The sequence below is a fragment of the Pelophylax lessonae genome (assembly GCF_965119305.1).
Source record: "Pelophylax lessonae genome assembly, chromosome: 3".
NCBI lineage: Eukaryota > Metazoa > Chordata > Amphibia > Anura > Ranidae > Pelophylax > Pelophylax lessonae.
The window spans coordinates 532,166,951-532,194,549 of record NC_138770.1 but is presented as its reverse complement, the minus strand read 5'-3'; the positions used below and the strand labels follow the sequence as shown (position 1 = coordinate 532,194,549).

The 27,599-nt window shown below is 39.6% G+C and overlaps 1 protein-coding gene across 5 annotated transcripts in view; it reads left to right on the top strand.

The window, feature by feature from the left end:
- Positions 1 to 13,676: 13,676 nt before the first annotated feature.
- Positions 13,677 to 27,599, top strand: part of TRIM67 (tripartite motif containing 67) — a 116,761-nt gene continuing 102,838 nt past the window's right edge. For all 5 annotated transcript variants that reach the window (XM_082251613.1, XM_082251616.1, XM_082251614.1 and 2 more), the window contains exon 1: positions 13,677 to 15,031. In XM_082251613.1, the coding sequence (XP_082107739.1) occupies positions 14,129 to 15,031 (903 nt within the window). In that variant the 5' untranslated portion in view covers positions 13,677 to 14,128. The remainder of the gene's footprint in view (positions 15,032 to 27,599) is intronic.

Here is a 27,599-nt window from a genome sequence, read left to right as displayed (position 1 = left end):
TCACAGTCAAGAATGAGCAAGGTGTTTATGTTCAGGTCCCTCACCCTGACTATTGTATTTGAGGGAAGCAAGTGTCTCATTGAAAGTTTCAAAAGCAAGCAAAACTGTGTTGGCCGGCTGGCTATCACAACTGATCAAGGAACTTTGAAAGCATACTGCTAAATTCACAAGTTGGAAAGTGTTCAAGTTTAATGCAGACCCCCTGGGTCATCGGGCCAGGGTCCTGTAAATAATGTTGTTATGCTAGACCCCTTGTGCCAACGGGCCAGGGTCTCTGTGGATTACAAATAACTGTGTGGGAAGTCGTCCACAGTTTGACAAGAGAGAAGATATTGTTTGTTGCAAAGCTCAAGTATGTCCAGGAACTTTGGCGGGGGGAGGGGGTGCCCTACAGGACCCCTGTGTTGCTTCAGCAGGACTGCAGGTCATACAGGACTGTGACTTGCCCTGTTCTTTCAAGAAGTACTTCGAAAGACAGCAAGAGGGCGCTGTGTGTTTCACTTCATCAAAGGACTCTGCATAGTTAGCCAGTGACAGGGTACAGACTTCTTGCCTGCAAGGAATGGATCCGGCGAGTCAAGATACTGGTCAGCAGAGGTAGTCAGGGAAGGGAGTGGATAGGTCGCCCTTAAAGTTACAAGGAGGGTCTTTCCACTCAACTGTCAAGATTGTTAGTCTTGTATTTTCACAAGAGTGTATGCAGTTGACTAACTTTTGCTCCCATTTTCTCTACAGGTGGGATCATCCTAGAAATAGTTAGTTAAGAAATTTGCATTGTATTTTTCTTTGTGGTCCTCACCAAGCGAGTTCATTTGGTGGGGGTGCATCAGTTCTCATGCACCTATGTAAAGCTATATTTTTTCACCGTAATTTATTTGTACATTAGTTTTTCCCTTTTCCCCCTTTCCAGGTTCGTGGGATACTCCTGAGTTTTTGGCCAGTGTTTTTCATAGGAGGCGGTTGCCTCAGAGTCAGAAGGACCTGACTCCATTTGGTGTGGGGTGGATGTAGCACTCTACAAGGTAGGTGCTACTTAAAAGCATAATGGGCTTTGGCTGCCAAAAGGGCAGCACAAAACCTAAATACACAACTGACTTATATACATTGAGCTAATTACTATATGAAGACAGTCCAAGGAGATATCATAGGATACCTAAAGGCTTTGTCTTTTTATACTGAAGGTGAGCGCGCATTTTAGCCACACACTTTCGTGGAAGATAATTCACCCATTTTTTTGTTTTTGTATTGTGGGACACTGCACAGTGTGTTTTTTTTTTTTTTTTTTAACAGAGGTGTTATTGTTTTTTTTCACCTGATATTACTTCACTTGCATAATTGCACATGTCACAGCATGCTGGTTCATATGCACTGCACTGATTGATGAACCTTCTATGTCACTTATCTTAAAGATAATTTACTTTTCTTGACAATATTACACTATATGCTCTTTATTTTTTATTTATAGATCTGGGGAAAATACGCTGAGAGGAGAAGTCTCCCCACAGAGAGGAATTTTATCACAGTTTGTCTTAAGCATTGACTCTAATTGTTAGAGGTGAGAGAACCAGATTATTCAATCGATAAATGGATGAACTTTTCACAGACTTTTTTCTTGAACTTTCCTTTTTGGACTTTCAATATTATATATAATTTTTATCTCTGGACTTTCATTTTTCAATTATTTTTTTTTTGCACTTTTTGGCATCAGTTTGCACATTTAGAAATTCACTACAATTGGGAAGATTTTTGTTTACGTGTATATATTTGTGCTTTATATTTATTCAGCATTTGATTTTTACTTGCTTGTTATTTATTTATAAATTGTGAAGGTTTATCATATTGTTTTTTTCTATTACACTTTTTGGTCTATCATATTATTATTTTAGCTTCATCACACATCTGAATAGCGCACTACCCTTTGCTTTGTATATTTCTTTTTTGCAAGCTCTTGAGTACTTGTGTTGGTGAGTGCTGCAGTTCATTTATAGGTGTGGAAAGTAGCCATCCCATCAGCACACCTGTTCTCGCACTGTATTTATAGTGCATTTGTATTCAGCCCCCTTTACTCTGATACCCCTAACTAAAATCTAGTGGAACTAATTGCCTTCAGAAGTCACCTAATTAGTAAATAGAGTCCACCTGTGTAATTTAATCTCAGTATAAATACATCTGTTCTGTGAAGCCCTTTAGAGGGTTTTTTTTGAGAACCTTAGTGAACAAACAGCATCCTGAAGGCCAAGGAACACACCAGACAGGTCAGGGTTAAATTTGTGGAAAAGTTTAAAGCAGGTTTCAGTTATAAAAAAAATATCCCAAGCTTTGAAAATCTCATGGAGCACTGTTCAATCCATCATCCAAAAATAGAAAGAGTATGGCACAACTGCAAACCTACCAAGACATGGCTGTCTACTTAAACTGACAGGTAGGGCAAAGAAAGCATTATTCAGAGAAGCAGCCAAGAGGCCCATGGTGACTCTAGAGGAGCTGCAGAGATCCACAGCTCAGGTGGGAGAATCTGTCTACAGGACAACTATTAGTCATGCACTCCACAAATCTGGCCTTTATGGAAGAGTGGCAAGAAGAAAACCATTCTTGAAAGAAAGCCATAAGTAGTCCTGTTTTCAGTTTGCAAGAAGCCATGTGGGGGACACAGCAAACATGTGGAAGAAGGTGCTCTGGTCAGATGAGACCAAAATCTAACTTTTTGCCCTTAAAGCAAAACCCAATGTGTGGCGGAAAACTAACACTGCACATCATCCTGAACACACCATCCCCACCGTGAAACATGGTGGTGGCAGCATCTTGTTGTGGAGATGCTTTTCTTCAGCAGGGACAGGGAAGCTGGTCAGAGTTGATAGGAATATGAATGGAGCTAAATACAGGGCAATCTTAGAAGAAAACCTGTTAGAGTCTGCATAAGACTTGAGACTGGGGTGGAGGTTTACTTTCCAGCAGGACAATCCTAAACATACAGTCAGAGCTACAATGGAATGGATTAGATCAAAGCATATTCATGAGTTAGAATAGCCCAGTCAAAGTTCAGACCTAAGTCCATTTGAGAATCTGTGGCAAGACTTGAAAATTGCTGTTCACAGAAGCTCTTCATCCAATCTGACAGAGCTTGAGCTATTTTGCAAAGAAGAATGGGCAAAAATGTCAAAGTGCAAAGCTGATAGAGACATACCCAAAAAAGACTTGCAGCTGTAATTGCAGAGAATGGTGGTTATACAAAGTATTGAATCAGGGGCGCTGAATACAAATGCACGCCACACTTTTCACATATTTATTTGTAAAAAATTTAAAAACCATTTAATATTTTTCTCCCGCTTCACAATTATGTGCCACTTTGTCTTGGTCTATCACATAAAATCCCAATAAAATACATTTATGTTTTTGGTTGTAACATTACAAAATGTGGAAAATTTCAAGGAGTATGAATATTTATTCAAAGCACTATATATATATTTGATATATTAAGTGCTTTGGATTTGGCATTTAATGGCTAGCTTGAAATTTTAGCAAAATGGAAAAGGGCGTCTATTATTTTGGGTATTGAGGTAGGACGGATAAGAAGAAATAGCATCATATCATCTGCAAAAAGTTCCACTTTAGTATCAGCGAATAGGAGAATTCAAGAAAGAATATCATATAAAATAATACTTCCCAACTGCTAGTAAGGCATTGCCCTCATGGATAGGTTAGAATTAGGCAGTACTAAATGCCTAAACTAAACCATCACTATCCAAATTGTCAAATTCAAGTCCATAAAAAAAGGGATAAAAAAGGAAATAGTCCAAATATGTAACTCTAAAGACTGATGTTGTCTCTTTAAGTCCTCACCAGATGAAAAGACCCTTTGTGTAAACAGGTCAGAATAAAGCTTTCAGTGTTAAACTTGAAACTGTCTTCATTTCTTCCACTTCCTCTCCTTTCAATGTCGTTATATGTGATTAAAGGAATGTGTTGTTGGTGCATAATAAATGTGAGCATAATTCTGTATCCTGTAAACGTGATTTAAAGTGGTATTACACTATTTTAGCAATTTTGGCACATGAGGATGATATTGAAGGAAGATTTAGGAGAGATTTTCATATGTGCAAGATTTATTTTTAGTTTGGTAAGAGTAGATAATCAGAGGCAAACTGGTGTGAATGGAGGAGCACTAATTTGGTGGCACTTACTATTCACTTATATGAAAACACATTTTAAATAGTTAAGTGATTGTTGCTTTTGAAATGTATTACACTATATACACTATATATTTTATTTTGTTTTTATGCTTATCACATGTAAATAGATAGATATTAAGAAGAGAGAAAGTGGAAAAAATAAAGACAAGAAACATTTTCAAGTTTAACATCGAAAGCTTTATTCTGACCCGCTTACACAAAAGGTCTTCTCATCTGGTAAAGACTTAAAGAGACATCATATATCTGCAAAAAGGCAGAGCCTGCATGTTAAATCTGCCAATTCTATGAGTTGTATATTGGGATTGTATCTGATCAATTGCACTAGACTAGTGGGTCTATAGCAAGCACAAAAAGTAGAGGGGACAGGGGCAGTTCTGTCTAGTTCCTCTCATAATGTTAAAAGGGATAAGATTTAATCCTCAATTTCTGACAAATGTTTTAAGGAGACTGGTAAAGGGAAGAAATCCAATTTATAAAGTGAGGCTAAAACCCCATTTGCATAAGGCATAGAACAGGTATGGCCAGGAAAAGGAATTGAAGGCTTTCCTAGAAGCATGGAGGAGATAGTATGTTTTCGCATGTGCATGTAATGTTATTCTGCTAATATTATCTCTGGCTTGGCAGGTCAAAATAAAGCCCGACTGCTCTTTTTAAATTGGGTATCCAATTGAAGACCTTAGTGTAAAAACTAGTATTTTAGATAGAAATTTCACATCTATGTTTATGAGGGAAATGGACATATAGTTAGACCAACAGGTGGTATTTGGATTGGATTTAGGGATCATACTTATGGAGTACAACAGAGATTCCTGACTAAAGGAACCTCATGTTTTATTATAATTAAAGTCATCTACTGAAGATCCGGTATACAGTGGGTAGTCTCTTAAGAGGCGAAGCGTCTGTGGGGGTCTGTGGGGGTCATGATTGACAAAGGATTTACATCGAGGGACACTTTTTTTTTCCTTTTTATTTTTATTGTGGGTAAGACAGGCCTGCTGATTGTACACCTGTGGGCTGTGTTCATATCATTCCCAGGATTAGCACTCAGGGCTCCCATTTGGAGACAGCTGCACCCAGGCAGACAGGCGTTCTGGCCCCAGGAGTCAGGAGGACTCAAACCGACAGACACAAGATCTGTGTATAGGAGTCAGGAGGGCTTCCACCTTCCCTGAGACAGAGAGAGGTTGCAGTTGGCAGCCAGATCGTACAGGTCTGCAGGAGGCAGATCTAGCCCACAATAGCGCAGTATGAAGCTCATCCCAAGGAAGCTACAAGGGAGCTTGATAAAGGATACTTGTGTTGGTCTGAGGATCAGAGCTAAAGCCTAGGCATGAGGCCTGAAGCAGCCATATGGCATGTGAGTAAGCCAGGAGGCTGAATTTAACAAATATACAGTAATGGTGGAACCCCCTGCGAAGGAAAAATTGCTGTTTTGTGAACTTTCTTTATGCCTTTAAATAAAAGTGGGTTGCCGTGCCCTTAAAAATGCAGTCTGGACTGGCACTACTTCTTCAAATCGCATGCACCACTTGAGTTGAATTGCCCCGAAATGTTACACTGTACACTACACTGACTGAGCACAGTGTCCACTAACTACCTGCCTAATCTCTATTATCACACACTATACACGGCTGCCGTGAAAGCAGTAGAGATGTCCCGAACTGTTCGCCGGCGAACAGTTCCCGGCGAACTTCGCATGTTCATGTTCGCCTCCGTGGGCGAACATATGCAATGTTCGGTCCGCCTCCTATACATCATCATTGAGGCAAACTTTGACCCTGAACATCACAGTCAGCAGACACATTCCAGGCCAATCAGCATACCTCCCTCCCACACCCTCCCACCTCTTATAAATAAGCAAGGGCAGCATCCATCTTAGATCATTTCTGTGTTACTGAGAGCAGGGAAAGTGCTGGAGCTGCTGCTGTTATAGCTGGGGACAGTTCCCGGTCTTGTTAGCCAGTGTTCTTGGTACACTCCTGCTGTAAGGACAGCACCCCAAAAAGCCCTTCCTAGGGCTGGTATTTGAGGTTTTTTTTTTATATATATATATATTGTCCCCAAAAGCCCTTTTGAGGGCTGGTATTTGTGTAATTTTTTTTGTTCTGTGATATATATATATATATATATATATATATATATATATATAGTCCCCAAAAGCCCTTTTGAGGGCTGGTATTTGTGTAATTTTTTTGTTCTGTGATATATATATATATTGTCCCCAAAAGCCCATTTGAGGGCTGGTATTTGAGTATTTTTTTAATATATATATATATATATATGTAGCATGTCCAGAACCAGAAAAAAGATCATATAGGTGTAAAAGGGGTTCCCACCATCCCTGCTCTACTGAAAAATTATCTTTTTTTTCTGGTTCTGGACATGCTACAGAGCTGAAACTTCACAGGTACACTTTTTAGACCCCCTAGACACTAAATCACACAAAAAAGTTCTTAAAAATTGTCATTTTTGATAGAGAGCCAATTATTGGGAAAAAAAAAAAACTTAACAAAAAAAAATTTCTTTGGATTTATTGTCTGGGGGGTCTAAAAAGTGTACCTGTGAAGTTTCAGCTCTGCAGCATGTCCAGAACCAGGAAAAAAAGATCATATAGGTGTAAAAGGGGTTCCCACCATCCCTGCTCTACTGAAAAATTATCTTTTTTTTCTGGTTCTGGACATGCTACAGAGCTGAAACTTCACAGGTACACTTTTTAGACCCCCTAGACACTAAATCACACAAAAAAGTTCTTAAAAATTGTCATTTTTGATAGAGAGCCAATTATTGGAAAAAAAAAAAAACTTAACAAAAAAAAATTTCTTTGGATTTATTGTCTGGGGGGTCTAAAAAGTGTACCTGTGAAGTTTCAGCTCTGTAGCATGTCCAGAACCAGAAAAAAAATAGAATCAGGGTTAGGGCTAGGGTTAGGGTTAGGGCTAAGGTTAGGGTTATTTTTAGTGCTTAGGTTTAGAGTTAGAGGGGTAGGGGTAGGGCTACTAACTCTAACCCTAAGTATCTCACCGTAACCCTAACCCTAGCCCCTAACACTAAACCTAACCCTAACCCTCTAACCATAACCCTAACCCTCTAACCTTAACCCTAACCCTCTAAGCCTAGCCATAAAAATAACCCTAACCCTAGCCCTAACCCTAACCCTAGCCCTAACCCTAATTCATATTTTTTTCTGGTTCCGGACATGCTACATAGCTGAAACTTCACAGGTACACTTTTTAGACCCCCCAGATGCTAAAAAAAATTTTTTATTTTTTTTTTAATTTTTCCAATAATTGGCTCTCTATCAAAAAATTACAATTTTTAAGAACTTGTTTTTGTGTGATCCCTCTCCGGCATGCCACAGTCCAGGTGTTTGTCCCCTTGAAACAACTTTTCCATTACTATTGTGGCCAGAAAGAGTCCCTGTGGGTTTTAAAATTCGCCTGCCTATTAAAGTCTATGGCGGTTCGCAATGTTCGCCGGTTCGCGAACATTCGCCGGTGTTCGCGTTCGCCGTTCGCGAACAGCGAATTTTATGTTCGCGACATCACTAGAAAGCAGCAGGTTTAGATAGTGTGGGGTGTAGACTTAGCCCCTGAGCCATGATTGGCTAAAGGCACCTTTGGCCAATCATGACTCTAACAGGACATTGTGCTGTGATTAGCCAAAGCATACAGGTCAGGTGCATGCTTTGGTCAATCGTAAGAACTTAATGCACTGTGATAGTGCAGTGAACTACGGGACGCTCGTTGGTGGGCAAACTTTCCGCCGAGCGCCCCAGGCGTTCATGTGTTCAGCAAACACAAGAACACCCAATGTTCGAGTGAAATGTACGCTTGACTCGAGCATAAGGCACATCTTTAGCAGTGACCTGTTTTGTAGATCAAATATGGAGGTGAGCGCTTTATACTGCTGGTGACGGAAATCACGTGGTGTAACTGTTGTTGGATTGGCATTGTGCTCATAACTCAAGATACCATTAAGTGGATTGTTTGTTGCATAGTTATTGATGACTGGACTTTATTATTTTATTCAGAAGGTTTCTGCCACTATTTACTGTATGAACTTCTTGAATTTCTCAATGAACAATGCATTATAAGGTGTATAGTATAGGATTTTTTTTTTAATTTATATTTTATTTTTTAATTTCATTTTCATGTATTGTGGTTCAATATTTCACACATATTGGAAAAATTGAGGTACCGCTATACTGTTTTGTAGTATTTGGTTCAGTTAATGTGGGAACACACAACTGAAGCAGCAAGCCCAGTAGTATAACAGTTTGGTGCATTGCAAGATTATACTTATAGTAGTACAGTGTTACTTGTACATATAAGCATCAAATATTATCTTTGCTCATAACAGATTGACACTCATGTCATAGGTTTAGCCCAATTCTTTGCAAATTTCTTATAATGTTCTACCTTAACTCCAGCATCCAACTGGCTGAGACAACAGCTTTGCCTTGAGATCAGAACCACTTTCATTTCCCACTTAGCAGTTGAAAATACACCGCTGACTAGTATAGTTTGGTACATTTTTTTGGTTTGATGTGTTGTACAAGTCTTTTTTGGGGTTATGCTGCAAGTAATAACACCTAAGATGATTGATCCAGGGAATATCCAAATGCTTTAGGGAATCAAGAAGGATTTGCTTTCCCCATAAAAAAAAAATATAAAAATTGCATGGGCCCAATGTACACTTACTCCACCACAGCTTAAAAAACATGTTTTTGGGAAGATTAACACATCTTGATAAAATGATTTACTGTAAGCTGATCTCTTACAAATATATCCTAAACACCTAAGATGATTGATCCAGGGAATATCCAAATGCTTTAGGGGATCAAGAAGGATTTGCTTTCCCCATAAAAAAAATATAAAAATTGCATGGGCCCAATGTACACTTACTCCACCACAACTAAAAAAACATGTTTTTGGGAAGATTAACACATCTTGATAAAATGATTTACTGTAAGCTGATCTCTTACAAATATATCCTAATATCACAAAAAAAAATATCTCTTGTAAAGTCACATTACCTTTTATTTTTGAACACTAGTCAGCACTGTGAAGTATATTCTACATATTTGGGGTATGTCAAGCCAAAATGGGACTACAAAAAAAGGACCCTGTGGGTGAAAGAGGAGCAGTAGATACAGCAGGAGTATCTTTGCTCTTATTTCTCCTGTTCCAGGGTCCTCTGCTTTGCATACCATCCTTCCTGATACAAATGAGCTGTTAACTTTACTAATGAAGCTGCCATTGCTAACCTATCCTTCTGAAAATGCCAGTTGCCTTGCACTTATGGTACTCTAATCAATATGGATCTATGAGTCACTGACCTGTAACAAGCATACAGATAAGTGGCAGGTTAGAAAGTCTGACATTTTTGTACATTCTTGTTACAGGTCAGTGACTCACAGTATTGGAGTCATCCTTGGCCAGGCAACTACTATTTTCAGAAGTCAGCAGTGGCCGCTTCCATATTGTTCATAGTATAGTTTTTCTTTTTTTAAAGGATGAGTGTGAAGGGGCCCCAGGGTAGGGCATCACCTCTCTGAGCAGGAATCTTTTTTCTAGGAGTTTAACTCCTGGCACTTAAAGGTAAGGTTTCACTGGAAATAACTATCATCGCAAATTCTATTCGCTTTGGAAAGGTACATGTATTATCAATATGTTATGTATGTTTGAATTTTGAAGAAAAAAAAGCCATCTCCAGCCAAAACGTGTTTTTGTTTTTTTTTTGTTTTTTTTTTAGAACGAGTGGGAAAGGGTTAGAGCCTTTTTCATTATTATTCATGACTGCAGTCTGTCTTCCTATTGGGAAGATTCTCCTTACTTCTCAATAGGGACACAGACAAACACAATATTTAGTGAGGAAGAGTAAGAATGAAATGCTGTCTGTGCCTTCCTGTCTGCCTATGTGCTATTCACCCCATTTATTGTAAGGCAATACAGAACCAATAAGGAAAAAACTCTAAAAAGGTTACAGATAGAAATAAAAACCTGCCAAAACTGTAACTCTTCCCCACTTTATCCAAAACACAATGCACATTCTAGCTTGAGTTTCCTTTAGGCATTATTGGATGCATTATGATGTATCTAAATAATTTGATGTGCACATCAGTGTACAGAAACAGAAGGTGATTTAAAAGCAATATTTTATTAATTTGACTTGGTTAGTATAGCAAAAAGTATTTTTTCAAGCACCCTTGGACCAGAATCACAACATATTGTTAAACTGTTCATGATTTGAAACAATAATGCATATTTCTTATGTTTGTAACAATAGAATAAAAACACCAACAAAAAGAAGCCATGAAATAAAATGACTGTGTGCCCTAAAGCGTGGATTTAAACATGATAAATAATCCAGTTCACAGCTTATATGCAATCACTAAGCCTGTCTAGAGAGAGGGGGGAGCTGTTTCTGTGTGTTTGTGTGTAAAGTGATGTCACCCTGCAAGTGAGCACAACACTTGATAGGCATTTTACAGGAACACCAATCAGAATGCAGATTTTAAAAAAGGGTGGACTCTGCCAAATACATGACTGGAGTAACAGCTACCATGCTATATTGTTGAATATGATTTTTTTTCCCCTAGGTTAAGAAACATTATAGGGGATATAAATGTGACAGCCAAATTAGGAGGAGCTCAGTCAAATCTGTGTCTGCCATACAGTCATCAAGTTTCAGTGTGCATGCAAGCCCAGAATCCATTAACTCCATGGAAATTCTAGACAGGAAAAAGAAATGTTACAATGTAAAAAACTATAACCTTTTCAATTTTATGAAAAATTGTTAATGACAGTTTTCAGCATATTTTATCTGTATATACTTACTGGTATTACAATCCTAGGTATGAAAAGTACTTGCATGGAGTAAGCAAATTTATGACTGAGGAATGGAATCCACAAACATAAACCCTTGCTGTATAGATTAATAAGGATCTGACATCATAATCCTATGTATAAAAAAAAGATACTATTACATGGACCTGATGAATGGAAGCCACAGATTTGTACCCGTGCCATACAGATTAGTAAGGATAAGTATAAAAACCCTATGTATAAACACTAATATTACATGGGGTAGGCAAATGAGGGCTGATGAATGGGATCTACAGAGTTAAACCCCTGCTATGTGGATTAGTAATGATCTGACATCACAATCCTATGTAGGAGAAATACTATTATATTGAGTAAATAAATTGCTGCCTGATGAATAATATCCAGAGACCTAAACCCTTGCTATGTAGAATAATAAGGGACCTACTTCACAAATATATGTATACAAAATCCTAATACTTAGTGTAAAAAAATGATGCTTGCTGAATTTGATCCAAAGAGTTAAACCCTTGCTATGTGGATTTGTAATGACCTGACATCACAATCCTATGTACAAAAAATACTATTACATGGAGCAAGAAAATTGCTGCCTGATGAATGAAATTCACAGACTTAAACCCCTGCTATGTAAATCCATAATAAAGTCGGGTTAAATCACAAACCTAAGTATAAAAAATACTATTACATGGGGTAAGCAAAATGATGCTGGATAAACATGATTCAAAGAGTTAAACCCCTGCTATGTGGACTAGTAATGATCTGACATCACAGTCCTATGTAGGAAAAATATACAAAGCAAGAAAATTGCTGCCTGATTAATGAAATTCACAGACTTAAACCCTTGCTATTTAAATAAATAATAAAGTCGGGTTAGATCCCAAACCTATGTATAGAAAAAACTATTACATAGGGTAAGCAAAATGATGATTTGAATAAGAGCCAAAGAGTTAAACCCTTGCTATGTGGATTAGTAGTGATCTGACATCACAGTCCTATGTAGGAAAAATATACAAAGCAAGAAAGTTGCTGCCTGATAAATGAAATTCACAGATTTAAATCCTTGCTATTTAAATAAATAATAAAGTCGGGTTCAATCACAAACCTACCGGCATGTATAAAAAAATACTATTACATGGGGGTAAGCAAAATGATGATCTAAATATGAGCCAACGAGATTAAACCCTTGCTATGTGGATTTGTAATGATCTGACATCACAATAGAAAAATACTATAGCATGGAGTAAGTTAAACGATGCCTGATGAATGAAATCCACAGACCTAAACCCTTGCTTTTCAGATTACTAGTGAACTGACATGACAATCCTATGCACGCAAAAATACTATTACACGAGGCAAGAAAATTGCTGCCTGATGAATGAAATTCACAGACTTAAACCCTCGCTATGTAGATGAATAATGAACTCGGGTTAGACCTGATGTCTTGTCTAATCTTCAGGCCAGGGCTATTTGTAGCAAGCCTCAGACTTTATTTGCCAACAGCATTTCATTCTTGATCCCTCCCTCTTCTTTATTTTTATTCCCCCGGCAAGATCCCTCCTCCTCCTCCTCCTCATCTCTCTCTCCTCCTTTCCTTTTCTCATCTGTCCTGCCAGGCAAATCAAAACAGCTGTACTCATCACTGCCCGGCTGGATGGTTTTATGAGGTTATCTGGTGAGAGATCACACAGAGAGAAAAAAAAAAAGGATTTTTTTTCCAGCAAAGCGGAGCCTTTCATGTGTCAGCTTGATGAAGAAGGGGGATCAACTTGTCGGCTTGGCCAAGGCGCTGTCCGCTGAGGTGTGGTGCTGAAACCCAGCAGCGCCCATTCTGTATTACCTGGTTGGCTTTTGGTGTTGGATCCTGGTGCTGAATCAAGCAGCGACCAACCTATCTCGGCCAAGGCACTGTCCACTGGCGTGTAGTGCTGAAACCAGCCGTATTCATTCTGTCTCGGCCAAGGCGCTGTCCATTGGATGTGTAGATCTGAATTCCAACAGCGAGGCGCTGTCCACAGGCGTGTGGTGCTGAAACCTAGCAGCGCCCATTCTGTGTTGCTCAGTGGCTTGTGGCGCTGGATCCTGGTGGCAAATCAAGCAGCGGCCAACCTATCTCGGCCACGACGCTGTCCACAGACTGAATGTAAGAGCGAGGCGCTGACCACTGGCGGGTAGTGCTGAAACCAACCGTATCCATTCATTCTCGGCCAAGGCGCTGTCCGTTGGATGTGTGGTGCTGAATCTAGCAGTGAGGAGCTGTCCATTTGATGTGTGGTGCTGAATCTAGCAGTGAGGAGCTGCCCACTGGCGTGTGGTGCTGAAAACAGTTGTATCCATTCATTCTCGGCCAAGGCGCTGTCCGTTGGATGTGTGGTGCTGAATCTAGCAGTGAGGAGCTGTCCACAGGCGTGTGGTGCTGAAACCAGCCATATCATTCCTGTCCATTCTGTCTTTGCCAAAGCGATGTCCGCTGGCTTGTGGTGCTGAACCTAGCAGCAAGGCGCTGTCCATTCGATGTGGTGCTGAACCTAGCAGCAAGGCGCTATCCACTGGCGTGTGGTGCTGAAACCGGCCGTATCCATTCCGGGCCATTCTGTCTCGGCCAAAGCGCTGTCCGCTGGCTTGTGGTGCTAGCTGTAACCTAACAGTAAGGCGCTGTACATTGGGGCTGAACCTAGCCGCGTTCATTCTGTCTGTACACGGCTGTGGAGGAGGCGTATCAAGAAGAAGAGGGTCTCAGCACTAGCAAAGGCAGGCAATCCTGTCCCTGCCATCCTTACCACCTTCCCTTCCATGTCCTCTTTGTTCCCCCCCATCGCATGCCTTTATTTTGACACACTATGCTTTTCTCTTCTGACACCTAATAGCTCATTGTTTCCTATGCCGAGCCTGGAATGTATCAGCAAGCGTACATGAGCGTTTCTCCCCACCTCTCGGCTTGTTATTCATTGTAGATGTTGCGCTGTTCTGTGTCATCTGTGTAGAGCTTTATTGAGTGGGTCTGGCCCTGTCTCCTCTCATGACATCAGTGTATGTAAAGGAGAGGCTATAGAAGAAGACCACACACACACACATATATACGCGCACACACCAGCCATGGAGGAAGAGCTGAAATGCCCGGTTTGTGGCTCTTTTTTCCGGGAGCCGCTGATCCTGCCCTGCTCACACAATGTGTGCCTGCCCTGTGCCCGCACCATTGTGGTGCAGACCCCAGAAAGCGAGCACTTACCTCATGCAGCCAGGCCCATGCTGCTGATGGGAGCAGACTACGATTACCCGGATCACCTGGATAAAATGAGCCTGCACAGCGAGACAGACAGCGGCTACGGCTCCTACACCCCCAGCCTCAAGTCACCTAATGGGGTCAGGGTGCTGCCACCGGCTCCTGCCCCAAGCTTGGGGGCCTCAGCTGGAGCCTCCTCCCGAGGTCTACACGGCAGCCTGTGCAGTTCTTCGTCCATCACCTGTCCGCAGTGCCACCGCAGCGCCTCCCTGGATGAGCGGGGACTACGAGGCTTTCAGCGTAATAGACTGCTGGAGACCATAGTGCAGAGGTATCAGCAAGAACGAGGGGCAGCGCCAGCGGGCGCAGAGGGCAGTGGCACGCCGGAGGCAGCTGGAGGATTGAGCCATGCTAGGTGTCAGCTGTGTGACACCAACCCAGCAGAGGCCGCGGTTATGTGTGAGCAATGTGATGTGCTTTACTGTTCTTCCTGCCAGAAAAAGTGTCACCCTGTCAGAGGACCTTTCGCCAAGCACAGGCTGGTGTCACCCGCTCAGCTAGTACCTTTCAGCACTAACAGACTAAAGCCGGCCTGCACAGCTTTAGCGCCACCCAACGCCATAAGAAAATTCCCAACCTGCACTGACCATGAGCTAGAGAACTACAGCATGTATTGTCTGAATTGTAGGACACCTGTGTGCTACCAGTGTCAGCAGGAAGGAAAGCATTCCAAGCATGAGATGAAAGCACTGGGGATTATGTGGAAGCAACACAAGGTCAGTTCTAGAGTTATGTCTTACTCTAGTTATGCTTAAAATTAATTCAAAGCTAAACTAGAGGCAAACTGCTAAAGCACTGTCTGAATGCATAATATGAGCTGTTCTAGCTGACAAAATATTTGTAGTTTTGAGAATTACTGTCTTTCTAGGCAACATAGCGTGCATGGTGACCAGTTAAGCAATACAGTATAGTTCATATTCCTATCGCACACCTTCCTGGTTTGTAGGGTCGTGTGTACTGGATGCTGAAGCGATCACCAGCTGGCAACTAGATCGGTTACAAGTAGATACATATTCGCCAGCACACCAAGGATCTTGCAAAAGCAGTCCAAAAACTTTATTCCAAATAAGATCACATCAGAAAAATATAGTGCAACGTTTCGGAGCCGTACAGGACCCCTTCGTCATCACATGCCTGACGAAGGGGTCCTGTGTGGCTCCGAAACGTTGCACTATATTTTTCTGATGTGATCTTATTTGGAATAAAGTTTTTGGACTGCTTTTGCAAGATCATTGGTGTGCTGGCGAATATGTATCTACAGTTAAGCAATACAGCTTGGTCACCAACCTTTCCCAGCCTGTGATTGGACAGTATAGGAGCAGCAGCAGACTGATAAGGTAATTTCTCTCCTCTGATCAGCAGCTTTGCTGGCATATGTTCATATATGTAGTAGAGTCTGATTGGTCGAGAGAGTGGATGCTCCTTCTTTCAGCTATTGGAGAGCTACTGTATGGAGGACTACAGGGGATGATATCAATACAGATTTAAGAGCACTGCATTTACAATAGTGTAGATTTTTATATCTGCCTGGAGTTCAGCTTTAGAGCAGATGAAAATTGTAGGATATTGGCTTTTTTGTACTAACTTTTACATTTACCACTTTACAATTTTATGGGAAAATAAGGGGTTGATTTACCAAAACTAAGTAGTGCAAAATCTGGTGCATCTGTGCATGGTAGCCAATCAGCTTCTAACTTCAGCTTGTTCAATTAAAGTGGTACTAAAGTCTTGTTTTTTTGTTTTTTTTCTGGTTTAACCACTTGGCGCCCGTACTATTGCCGATAGATGGCTACAGCGTGGGCTTAAAATGTTGGGGGGGGGGGCATAATTGGACATCCCCCTGTTCTCGTGCTGCCTGCGTGCCCCAGAGGTACGCAGGCAGTGCGCTCTTTGATCGCCGAGTCCTTGGGACTCGGCCGATCACAGAGCGGGGTAAAGGACCAATTACAGCGGGCCTTTTACCCCGCTGATCAGCCAATGACAGCTAATCATGGAAGTAAACAGGAACTGGTTACCAGCTTCTTTTTTTTTCACGCTGTCAGCGTGAAGAAAAGAAAAAAAGCATTAACCAGCTTCTATTAGAGGGACACCCGTCCCCTGCGTGCCCACCAGTGCTGCTAATCAGTGCCCATCAGTACTGCTAATCAGTGCCCACCAGTGCCACCTATTAGTGCTGCCAATCAGTGCCTTTTAGTGCATCATCATCAGTGCCCATCAGTGCCACCTATCAATGCCCATCAGTTCCGCCTATCAGTGCCACTTCTCCATGCCATAAGTGCCCATCAGTGCCACCTGTCAGTGCCCATTAGTGCCACCTATCAGTGCCACCCATCAGTGCACTGCCCATCAGTCCCACCCATCAGTGCAGCCTCATCAGTGCCTCCTGATTAGTGCCCACCAGTGCAGCCTATCAGTGCCCATCAGTGCAGCCTATTAGTGCCCATCAGTGCCACCTCATCAGTGCCCATCAGTGAAGGAGAAAAATTACCTGTTTGCAAAGTTTTTATCAAAATATGAAAAACGTTTTTTGTTTTTTCAAAATTGTTGGTCTTTTTTTGTTTAGCAAAAAATAAAAAACCCAGTGGTGATTAAATACCACCAAAAGAAAGCTCTATTTGTGTGAAATAAAATTTTGTTTGGGTAAAGTGTTGCATGACCACGCAATAGTCTTTTAAAGTGTGAGAGCGCTGAAAGCTGAAAATTGGCCTGGTCAGGAAGGGGGTATAGGTGCTCAGTAAGCAAGTGGTTAAAAATAACAAACATGTAATACTTACCTGCTCTGTTCAATGGTCATGCAACAACACTGGATCCAGATGGGGCTGAGGTAAGTATTAGGGGGCCTGTTGCACACTAAAGGTTTTTTTTATCTAAATGCATAGAATGGATAAAAAGAAAAAAAACTTCTGCCTTTAGAACCACTTTAAGCTTTGTTGAAAAACAAAAACAAAAAAATCTGGAAGATGATTGATTTCTATGTTGAGCTGCACCAGATTTTGCACTCTCCAGCTTTGGTAAATCAACTCCTAAATTACTTTTTAAAGAAGAACTTCAGCCAAGCTTTTAGGAAGAATTCAAAAAGTTATCTTACCGTCTGTAAGGCTTTCATTCCTGTCCCCAGCACTGTTTTAATGAAAAAGGAGCACAGGGGAAATTTCCCAATCGGGTCATTTGATCCAGTGACATTAAAGTGATATTAACCACTTCCCGCAAACTGACGTACATGTATGTCGGCTTGCAGAAGTGGTTTAACCGGGATGATGCCTGCAACTGCAGGCATCAACCCAGTACCGTATTTCTAAAGCCAGCGGTTGGCTTTCAGGAGATAACAGCCAATGCCGCTCGGCCGTTAACCCAGCGAGCAGGTGGGGACGTCCCTCCTCTCCCACCGCCTTCCGTGGCTCTGCCCGGGTCTCCAGTCCCACCGGGAGACCCGAGCAATCATCTGGCACATCCGCTGGCTGGTTGGAGTCCCGTACAAAGCCGAATCCGGCTTTGTACGGGTCTCCAATGTAGTAACCCGTAAGCGGTGTCACAACATCGCTTGCAGTTTACGTGGCTGCCAACAGCGCCAATTTGAAAAAAACTGTCAATATTCAAAAATGCAGATTTCAGCATTTGAATACTTTGAAGTGTAGTGGAGGGGTCTAGGGTCTTTTAGACCCCCAATCCCTCCATAAAGAGTACCTGTCCCTGCCTATTACTGTCACAAGCAATGTTTACATTCATTGTAACAGTAATAAAAGTGATCAGATTTTTTTTCTAAATAGTGCTAAAAATTAATAAAATAAATAGGACATTTTTTTTTTTTTAAAGCGCCCCATCCCCTTGAAAGAAAACACAAGCGTAAGTCACGCCCGCAAATGAAAACGGTGTTCCAACCAATGTTGGGTATCACCGCCATCGCCAGAGCGAGAGCCATAATTAAAAAAAAAAAAAAAGACCTCCTCTGTTACTCTAAACTGGTAACCGTTAAAAAATGTTAAAGCGTCACCTATGGAGATTTTTAAGTACCATAGTTTGTTGCCATTTCACGAGTGTGCGCAATTTTAATCGTAACATGTTGGGTATTTATTTACTCGGCGTGAAATCATCTTTCACAATATAAAAAACAATTGGGCTAACTTTACTGTTTAGTTTTTTTTAAATGCAGTGAAATGTTTTTTTTTTCCCCCCAAAAAAATTGCTTTTGAAAGACCGCTGCGCAAATACTGCTTAACAAAAAATATTGCAACGACCACCATTTTATTCTCCAGAGTCTTTGTTAAAAAAATATATATAATGTTTGGGGGTTCTAAGTAATTTTCTAGCAAAAAATAGTGATTTTTTATCTTGTAAACAACATGTGTCAGAAGTAGGCTTGGTCCTTAAGTGGTTAAAGGTTCCTTTTTTTATCAAATAAATTAATAAACATTTCATACTTACCAGCTCTGATCCTTTTCTTATCGGGCCCCCCACTGGTGCTCCTGGCTCCTCCTCTTCGGTAATTGCCCCAATAGGAAGCCACTTCCTCTGGGGGGGCACATGGGCGAGCTCACTCCTGAGCCGCCCTGTCTGAGTCTATTAACATAGACTGGGCAGCTTGGCCCTCGTCACAGCATTTGATTGACAGCAGCAGGAGCCAATGGCTCCCACTTCTATCACTTGGTCCAGTGTGGAGAGATATAGCTAGGAGAGCTTTGGCTCTCATGCACATTGCTGGATTGAGAATATTTTTTTTGGAGACATACTGTAGCTATAAAAACCTCACAAGGGTTATAACCTTTTCCAGCCCTATGCAACATTAAAAAAAAACTTGATAGTATTTCCACTTTAAACAGTAAGTAGGCTAATAACTCACAAGTGAATTACTACACACTAAAAGTATTTCAGTATTAATTTATTCATAATGCCATGGTTTTCTGATGTTAAAATGTCAAATAAATGTCTTTATTCGGGCATCACAAAATTGCTTCAATGCGTGACATGAAACGAGGTGGATGGGTTCACACTGCTGTTGAGCACTTACTGCAATGCACAAAACACTCATTAAGTACGTTACTGAGGTGCCATTCATTCTTAATGAGATACCAATGCACCTTAGCAGCAAAAGTGCATTGAACTACACCACAGCACAAAGTGTGGTTTGCTGCAATAGAGAAAAGTGTGTGCACTTTTATTGGTGCATTTTGTTGCCATAGCAGCCCATCTGCAACCCCATGTTAACATACAACATAACGCACATAATGACTATTTTTCAAAAAAACTTCTTTTACTAACTTAAAAAAAACTGCAGGTAAAAGCACAAAAAAATCAAGTATTTTACATGCTTAGTTGCAGTATTTTCCGTAAAATACGTTTTTGTTAAATTGCAATGTACCCTTGAACTTGCTAAAAAATGTGACTAACCAATTCCATGGCACAGCCTCCCCCACCCTTCCTATTCTCTCCCCTTTTAGGAGGGTGCACTTATCCTTTATGCTAGCACAGCCCTGCCCACTCCCTTCCCCCCTTTACATAACCTGTTATGTAGCTGGGGGGGGGGGGGGGGGCGAGGGGTTAGCGTAGGGAGATACTTTAAAATGTTACAAGTCAACAGTGCCCAGCAGCAGTCTCAGGGCTCAGGGAAAGTCATCAGAATATCTCTTATGAAAGAAAGTGATTGGAGTTAAATTTCACAGCCCCAGATTTTATTGTGTAACTGGGTACTGGGTCTTTTAGATTTTTTGGGGGGAATATATCGTTTAAAGACAGTTATTTTTACAAGTTGAATTCTTGCAAAAACATTTGTGGTTTTGGATACGGTAGGGACGAGTTAGATCCTCACTTTCTGTCCAAGTGACAACTTTATCACAAGGACAGGAAGTGAGGGGGGAATCTTTCAAATGCAGACAAAATAACAAAATGTATTCTTAGTAACATGTGAAAAAGCTGGAAGCTTTCTTAGGTTTACCTGAATAATATAGGAGAAAAAAAGGAAATTAGCAGCCCTAAGCATGGGCCATGAAGTACTTTATTTTGAGGCTGCATTCTTAGTTAAAATTAAGAGTTAATCTTTTTATATAACATTGTTGGAAAATGTGAAAAAAAGCATCTCTCCACAATGTTCCCATTTCCTCCATTTTCCCATAGTAAAGCAATCATTTGGCCCAAAAGATAGCTCTCTTGATAGTTAACCTCTTCTGCTACAGAATACTTTTTTTTTTAAATTAGATTTTATTTAATTGAATTTTTAATCATTAAACAACAACAAAAAAAAATACAGACACAGCATACAAGACACATTACAGAATTATGAACAAAAAAAAACCAAAACAATACTTACCGTACCCGCACTGTCCAGCTACCCCATTCACCTGCTGGAGTCCCAAGTTAAAAGCACTGTGTAAGTTGGTCTGTGTTAGAGCTTACACAGAGCTAAGGACCCCCCCCCCCCACACACACACACACGCACACTCCCATTTGACAGTGATCAGACAGAGCATCGGGGACAGGGTCACATGCTACTTCATACTTAGAAAGTATTCTACACCACTCTGACACAAAGTGGCCTATCCATTGAACTTATTAAGTTGTTCTGAATGGCTAGCTACCATGTAGAAAAGGTCATATACATTTTTTTATGGCATTGGTATCATTCCTTTTTATAAACAAGTGATTCAATAAAAGAGTAATCCCTTTAAATATCATGAGAATTATAAAGGGTCAGTTTTATTTTACTCACACGTACACAGCCACAAACAACTACCTTATATCTCACCTACACTTGGCTAATGCCTTCTTTTTGCCATGGCACTAGTTTTTTGATCAGTCTTATTTTTTTCTCTTTGCACTGGACATTTTTATCATTTTTGTCTTGATATGTTATTGCGTGTATTTTTATATTTATATGCTTGAGATTGTTTCTGCCCTAATGTGCCTTCTGCTTTACTGTTCACATATGCTTTAGCTGGACCTGGGTCCTACACTGGGTCAATCACTGAACATCTGAGTGCTTTTCATTACATCGATGCTTACATCTACAATGTTTTTATGTCCACTATGCAATTTAATATCCCACATGTTGCCATTATTGGGAGCTTGCCTTTCATCACGAGACTTAAATGTTTTTATCAGTTAGGTCAGCACTTAAAGGTTGTGTGTTTGTATGTATATATATATATATATATATATATATATATATATATATATATATATATACATCCACAGGTCAAATTGAGGCTGGGGGGTGGGGGGCAGGGGAAAATAGGTGATACGCATTACAGGTGCATGTACCTGTTAGATGTACTGTTTATGCTTTACATGCCTATAAATATTGATTTGTGAATTTACAGATTCCCCTTTAAGTGACAACCCGCTAAATTAAAATCAATTAATTACAGGGTTAACTCATAAATAGTGGTAATTATTTAAGTTAGTCTGAGCACAGACTTGCACTGAGACATGTAATGAGGAACAGTAAAGCACAATCAATTTAGTGCCCTACTAAATAAGAAACGCAAAAAGTACATAATTAGCAAATTTGATTGGTTTATGTATTAATATTATTGACAACTAACAATATATAAAAACAATACATTTAGAAAGAAATTGCACTCCAATTTTAATTTTTTACAGTAAAAGTCTGGTTCACACTAGTGTGATGTCACATTATATTTAATGGTGCCCATTCTCATTAATGCGTCTGAGTATAGTGCCATTTTGGAAAAGGTTTCTGTGTTACTTTGGTGTGATTTATGGTGTGAATTGGCTACATAGAGTATCCAAAACCGCAGCTATGTCTCATCATAATTTTACCATATAATCACACTGAAATCGCAAAAAAATCGCATCGCAGTAGTGTGAATCGAGCTTAAATGTCTTGTCTAAGAGCAGCCATTACAATGTGTCTGATCTGTTCTTTACAAACTAGAAAAGTCTATAATGTGAGCTCTCTAATTTACATTGTTATGCTACCTTAATGGTAAAGCTTTACCAACTGCCATCCTGCAGCTCGGTGAAAGTACCCTTGCTGGTCACTGAGGAAATCTTATTGGGATTTGCAGTTGGTAGGCAATTATCATGAGATTTGGGAGTGTTAGATGTAATAGCAGGTTTAAATACAGTAACAATATTGGAGCTGAACTCCAGCTAATACTTTATAAGCAGTTACTACAAACAGCTTTTTTTTTATACAAATAAAAAAAAAGCTGATCATTTTAAGCGCCCTAGCCAGATTTAAATGATTTGTCTCATCCCTGTAACTGAGCTTGTTCTGTTGAGAAAAAAAAACAGACTTACTGGCTGGATCACCAGACTAAAATAGAAAGAAGAAAGAAAGCCTAAAAAAAAAGAAAATTAGTGCAGCCATCACATCTAAGGATTGGTAAGCTGCTATATAAGAAATATTTGCTTTTGAGTTCAATACTGCTTTTAAGGTTCCATGTAAAGCTCAGGAGTAGGCTTTGTTTGCTGGGAGCTATACATTTACCATCCTTTGTAATAATTTGTTTTGAAATGGATCCACATAGAACTTGATTGTTAGAATAGTTCTGATAGCATTTTTTAGATATTATAACCAAAAAAAAAACTCAGCGCTAGTAAATTAAAAGAAATCAATGCTGTGCCACTCACAGTTAGGTGTATATACCCATACATGAATACATTCTCACTGCTGCCACCATAAACATAAATGTATACAAAAAAAAGGGGGAAAAATTACAGTGTATCACTCTCTACAAGTAACGTGAAAAACAACAATTATAGCATAAAGCAGTGGTCTCCAAACTGCTGCCTCAGGGCCAGATGTGGCCCTTTGCTTGCTTTTATCCGGTACTTAGGTCATAATTACTCATTGCCAGCAAAAGTGGGGAATTGTTCCTCCCATTGATACCAACGATGGGGCACTATTACTACCATTGACACCAATGATAGGGCACTATTCTTCTCAATGATACCAATGATGGGGCACTATTACTCCCACTGACACCAATGATAGGACACTATTTCTACCACTGACACCAATGATAGGGCACTATTCCTCCTATTGATACTAATGATGGGGCACTGTTACTACCACTTACACCAATAATGGGGCACTATTTTTCCCATTGATACCAATGATGGGGCCCTATTCCTCCCACCAACACCAATGATCTGGCACTATTCTTCCCATTGATACCAATGATGGGGCACTATTACTACCACTGACACCAATGATGGGGCACTATTCTTCCCAATGATACCAATGATGGGGCCCTATTTCTATCATTGACACCAATGATGGGGCACTATTACTCCTCCTAATACCACAGGGAATTATTTACTCCCATTGATGCCAGGACATTTTCTACTCCCACTGGTCACAGTCCGGCCCCCCTAAAGTCTGAAGAACAGTAAACTGGCCCTTTGTTTAGACAGTTTGGAGACCCCTGGCATAAAGTAAAGTCCATATGATTTGAAACACCCAGTCCTTTTCTTTGTGTTAATAATGTGCCAAAACTCTTTGACTCTTAAAATCGGGGAAGTCTTCCTTATTACAAATTTCAACTTCCAAACACGGTCTCACATGCAAAAGAAGTGATCCCACTCCCCATGGATGTGAACTCACCAGCTGATTATGCCTTCCATTCTTATGGTCAGCAAACTCGATATTATTAAACAACACCACCAAAAAAACATCCAATTTTATTAAAAATCATATAAAAGAGGTGCTCACATTATATAAAAACATATGTTTACATAATCCTACTTCTAAGATTTTTATTAAAATTGGATGGCTTTTTTTTTTTTTTTTTTGGTTACTATGCCATTGGAGTTTTCCTTTTTGTTTCTGCAAGACGCTTGGCCCAATACATTGTATTGCATGGAGCAAGGATCCTCACATCCATTTTGGTGTTGTTTAAACTATAGAGAGTTTGCTGACCATGAGAATGGAAGGCATAAGCAGCTGGTGAGTTCACATCCATGGGGAGTGGGATCACTTTATTTGCACGTGAGATGGTGTTTGGAAGTTGAAATTTGTAATAAGGAAGACTTCACCGATTTTACGAGTCAAAGAGTTTTGGCACATTATTAACACAAAGAACAGCACTGGGTGTTTCACATCATATGGACTTTACTTTATGTTATAATGATAATAATTCTTTTCACAGCACTACTTGTTGAGAGTGATACACTGTCATTTTCCCCCTTTTTTTTTTGTATATCTTTTAGATATTCCCAGCCTCAACCTAAACAGACGAGGACACATTTAACATTGCATGATATTGCATCAGACTCTCTAGGTGTTTTACTCGTGTTTACTCATTGTTAATGGATTAAAGATAAAATCAGGAAATGAATGTCTTTTAAGAACACTACTGTGAAAATTACTGTATTATAACTGCATGCAGATCATACGTGCATGCACTGATAAAATCCAACTTCTTATTTTTATTTTACACACCATTGTTTATATTTTTTCACAGTTACATGCAGATCAAGCTGTCAAAAAGTGACAGGGGCTGGAATAAACTATAAAATTGTCAGGGATGTTTGAAAAATATTTTTTTTTCATTTTTGGCATTTGGCATCATTTTTGACTTAACCCTTTCCACTGCCCTTTTTGCTTGGCAGATTGGTCAGCATGTTACTGTGCAGAAAAATATAAATATTCGCAACTGAAGTAAAAAATAAAAGGATACACATACCAAATATAATCATTACATGTAATAAGTTGCTCTATGGCTTTTTTTTAACAGAGAAATAAAAACTGCATTTTATATAAATTTAAAGCCACGATGGTCCATTTTGCAGGATATTGAAGACGATATATTATGAGTTTCTATTTGGATTTTTTTTTTGGGCACAGCAGCTGACACTTTTTTTCTGTCCTGGTGCACATAGGACTGGCAGTTATAATAGGAGATGTCTGCTATACTCTGGACATTCTTTATGTATTACCTGCATAGATTTATCCGAATCTGCTGGGGAAACTACAAAAATTATAGCCATTGCCCAGTATGGCCATAAATAAAGTCAACATTTAGACATATGTTTTGGCATTATTATAAATACATGCCATTAGGCTTAAACAAAGAAGTATGAATGGCTGCCCAGATTTTTATGCATTCTTCATGTTCAACTTTCATTCTTTTTCCAGTACAAACAGTATCAGAACACAGTGCAATGTATAATAGGTACAGTGATCATATATGACAACAGCACAGTGATGTAACAATACAATGTGATTTACAAGAGAAATCTGAGAGGCAGGATGTCAAAATATGTATCATCTGAATGATGGCAAAAGCCTGAAGGCTAGGTAGAGAGAAAGCAGGTCACTGGATTCAGCTGCATAGAATTATGATGTCAGTCACTCTGGGCATGGGTAATTTATCTGGCAGTAATGCACTAAAAGAGGGGACTGCTCTATGAGAGAGGGAAAGCAAGAAAAAAAAAGCAAAATGTACAAGACTGCTGCTGATAGGGAGTGATGAGAGGGGACCAATAGTAAGGTGTGAATGGTGAAATGGAGCTAGGAAAAAACAGGTGTGTAGGACTAGGAAGGAAGATAAAAAAGGGGTGGAAAGGAAGAAGGATATGCCTAATTGTGCAAATGGCGGTGGTGGGGAGGGTAATGCTAGCCCCCATCCCATGATGATGGTAGAGAAGTAAGAAAGCTATGTGGGGGTAACTAGGGGGGAAGTTTAGAACAAGGTATGCTGTATGCTGTTTGCTGTTCAAATACTTCTGGGAGATAGTATTCTATAACTTCCCAGTTTTAATCTGAGAAAGCAAGAGACGAGATTAAAAAAATCCACAGATGCACCACTCAACCTCCAAGCCACACTCCACAAACATGGACAAAAAGACTGTTTCCTGGGTTCATATATGTACAGCGTTATACATAAATGTATACCAGTAGATAGTAGTTCCTATAAAATAAATGTTTGAAGGAAATGCATTTCTGACATTAAGTTTAGTTCACTTACTGTAGATGGATTAGATATTGTAACTACTTTAACATTGATAATTCCATCCTAAAGTTGTTAAATTCACATACATTAATATTTCTTAAGTTCAGAATTATTTTTTAACAATACATTGCCTATAAAATGTACAAAACCGTAATATCTCATTAATTATTTTTTTTTTTTTTAGGGAGTGTCACTTTAATACTACATGAAATCCCTTAATTTCCTTATGTCCTCAATAGACACTTCATTGAAACTCTCAGTTATTCCTAGGCAAGAGCTGGCAGTAGGAGTGATAACCCACGCAACAGTCTTTGTGATTTACTTTTATAGTCAAAATACAAAAGCTTGATCAAATAACATTTATGATATTAATTTGGCTGATCCTTTTAGTAATGTCTTGGGTGAACTAGAAAATTAATTTCTGATCCTAAAATAAAGCAAACAGCATGCATTAAAGAAAATGATGCGTGCGTTTCTAAATTAAGCCCTTTGTGTTATGTCTGCAGAAAACTATGGGGTTGATTTACTAAAACTGGAGAGTGCACAATCTGGTGTTGCTGTGCATGATAGTCAATCAGCTTCTAACTTCAGCTTATTCAGTTAGGCTTTGACAAAAAAAAAAAAAAAAAACTGGAAGCTGATTGGTTTCTATGGAGAGCTGCACCAGATTTTACATTCTCAAGTTTTAGTAAATGAACCCCTATGTGTATTTTATTTGAGACTTTGCATTTTTTGCAAAATCAAAGTGGCAAGGTACAAGAGACATACTGTATATAATTCTAACTAATAAGCTGTATAAACTAAAGGCAAATTTGCTCATAGAAAATCAATCAGTAAAGCAGTTGATCGAAATGTTGCTACTACCTCTATAACAGCTTCTGTTACTGGAACTAGAACTATTCTGATAGTAATTGACTTTTAATTTTGGCAAATGTGATTGGTCAACATGTTTCTATACATGCAACAGATTAGGGAAGGCCCAAAAATGTTCCTTTCCTAAACAGGGAAGCTATATTAGTGGCAGAAATTGAGAAATGAATATGCTTTTTAAAATTGAGTGTAAGAGTTTGAGAAATCAACCATATGATCGGACGCAGTAATAGTAAATTGAAACTTACTAAATAGATTCAGAGTAGGATGAACAATGCGGGCAGAGTCTGAATGGCAAAGGGTATGCATACTTACAATACAGAACAAAGTTGAACAGATTAGGAAGCTGAACAAACAGGTGCTCCTCAAAGTAATGCAGTAAGTAGAGTAAATAGTAGAGAAAAATAATAGTTTCAGTAAACAATACACAGACAGCTACTTGGGCTTATATTCACAGCCAAAGTCCCTCACAGCAATGTCCAGGCTAGGTTTGGCAAAA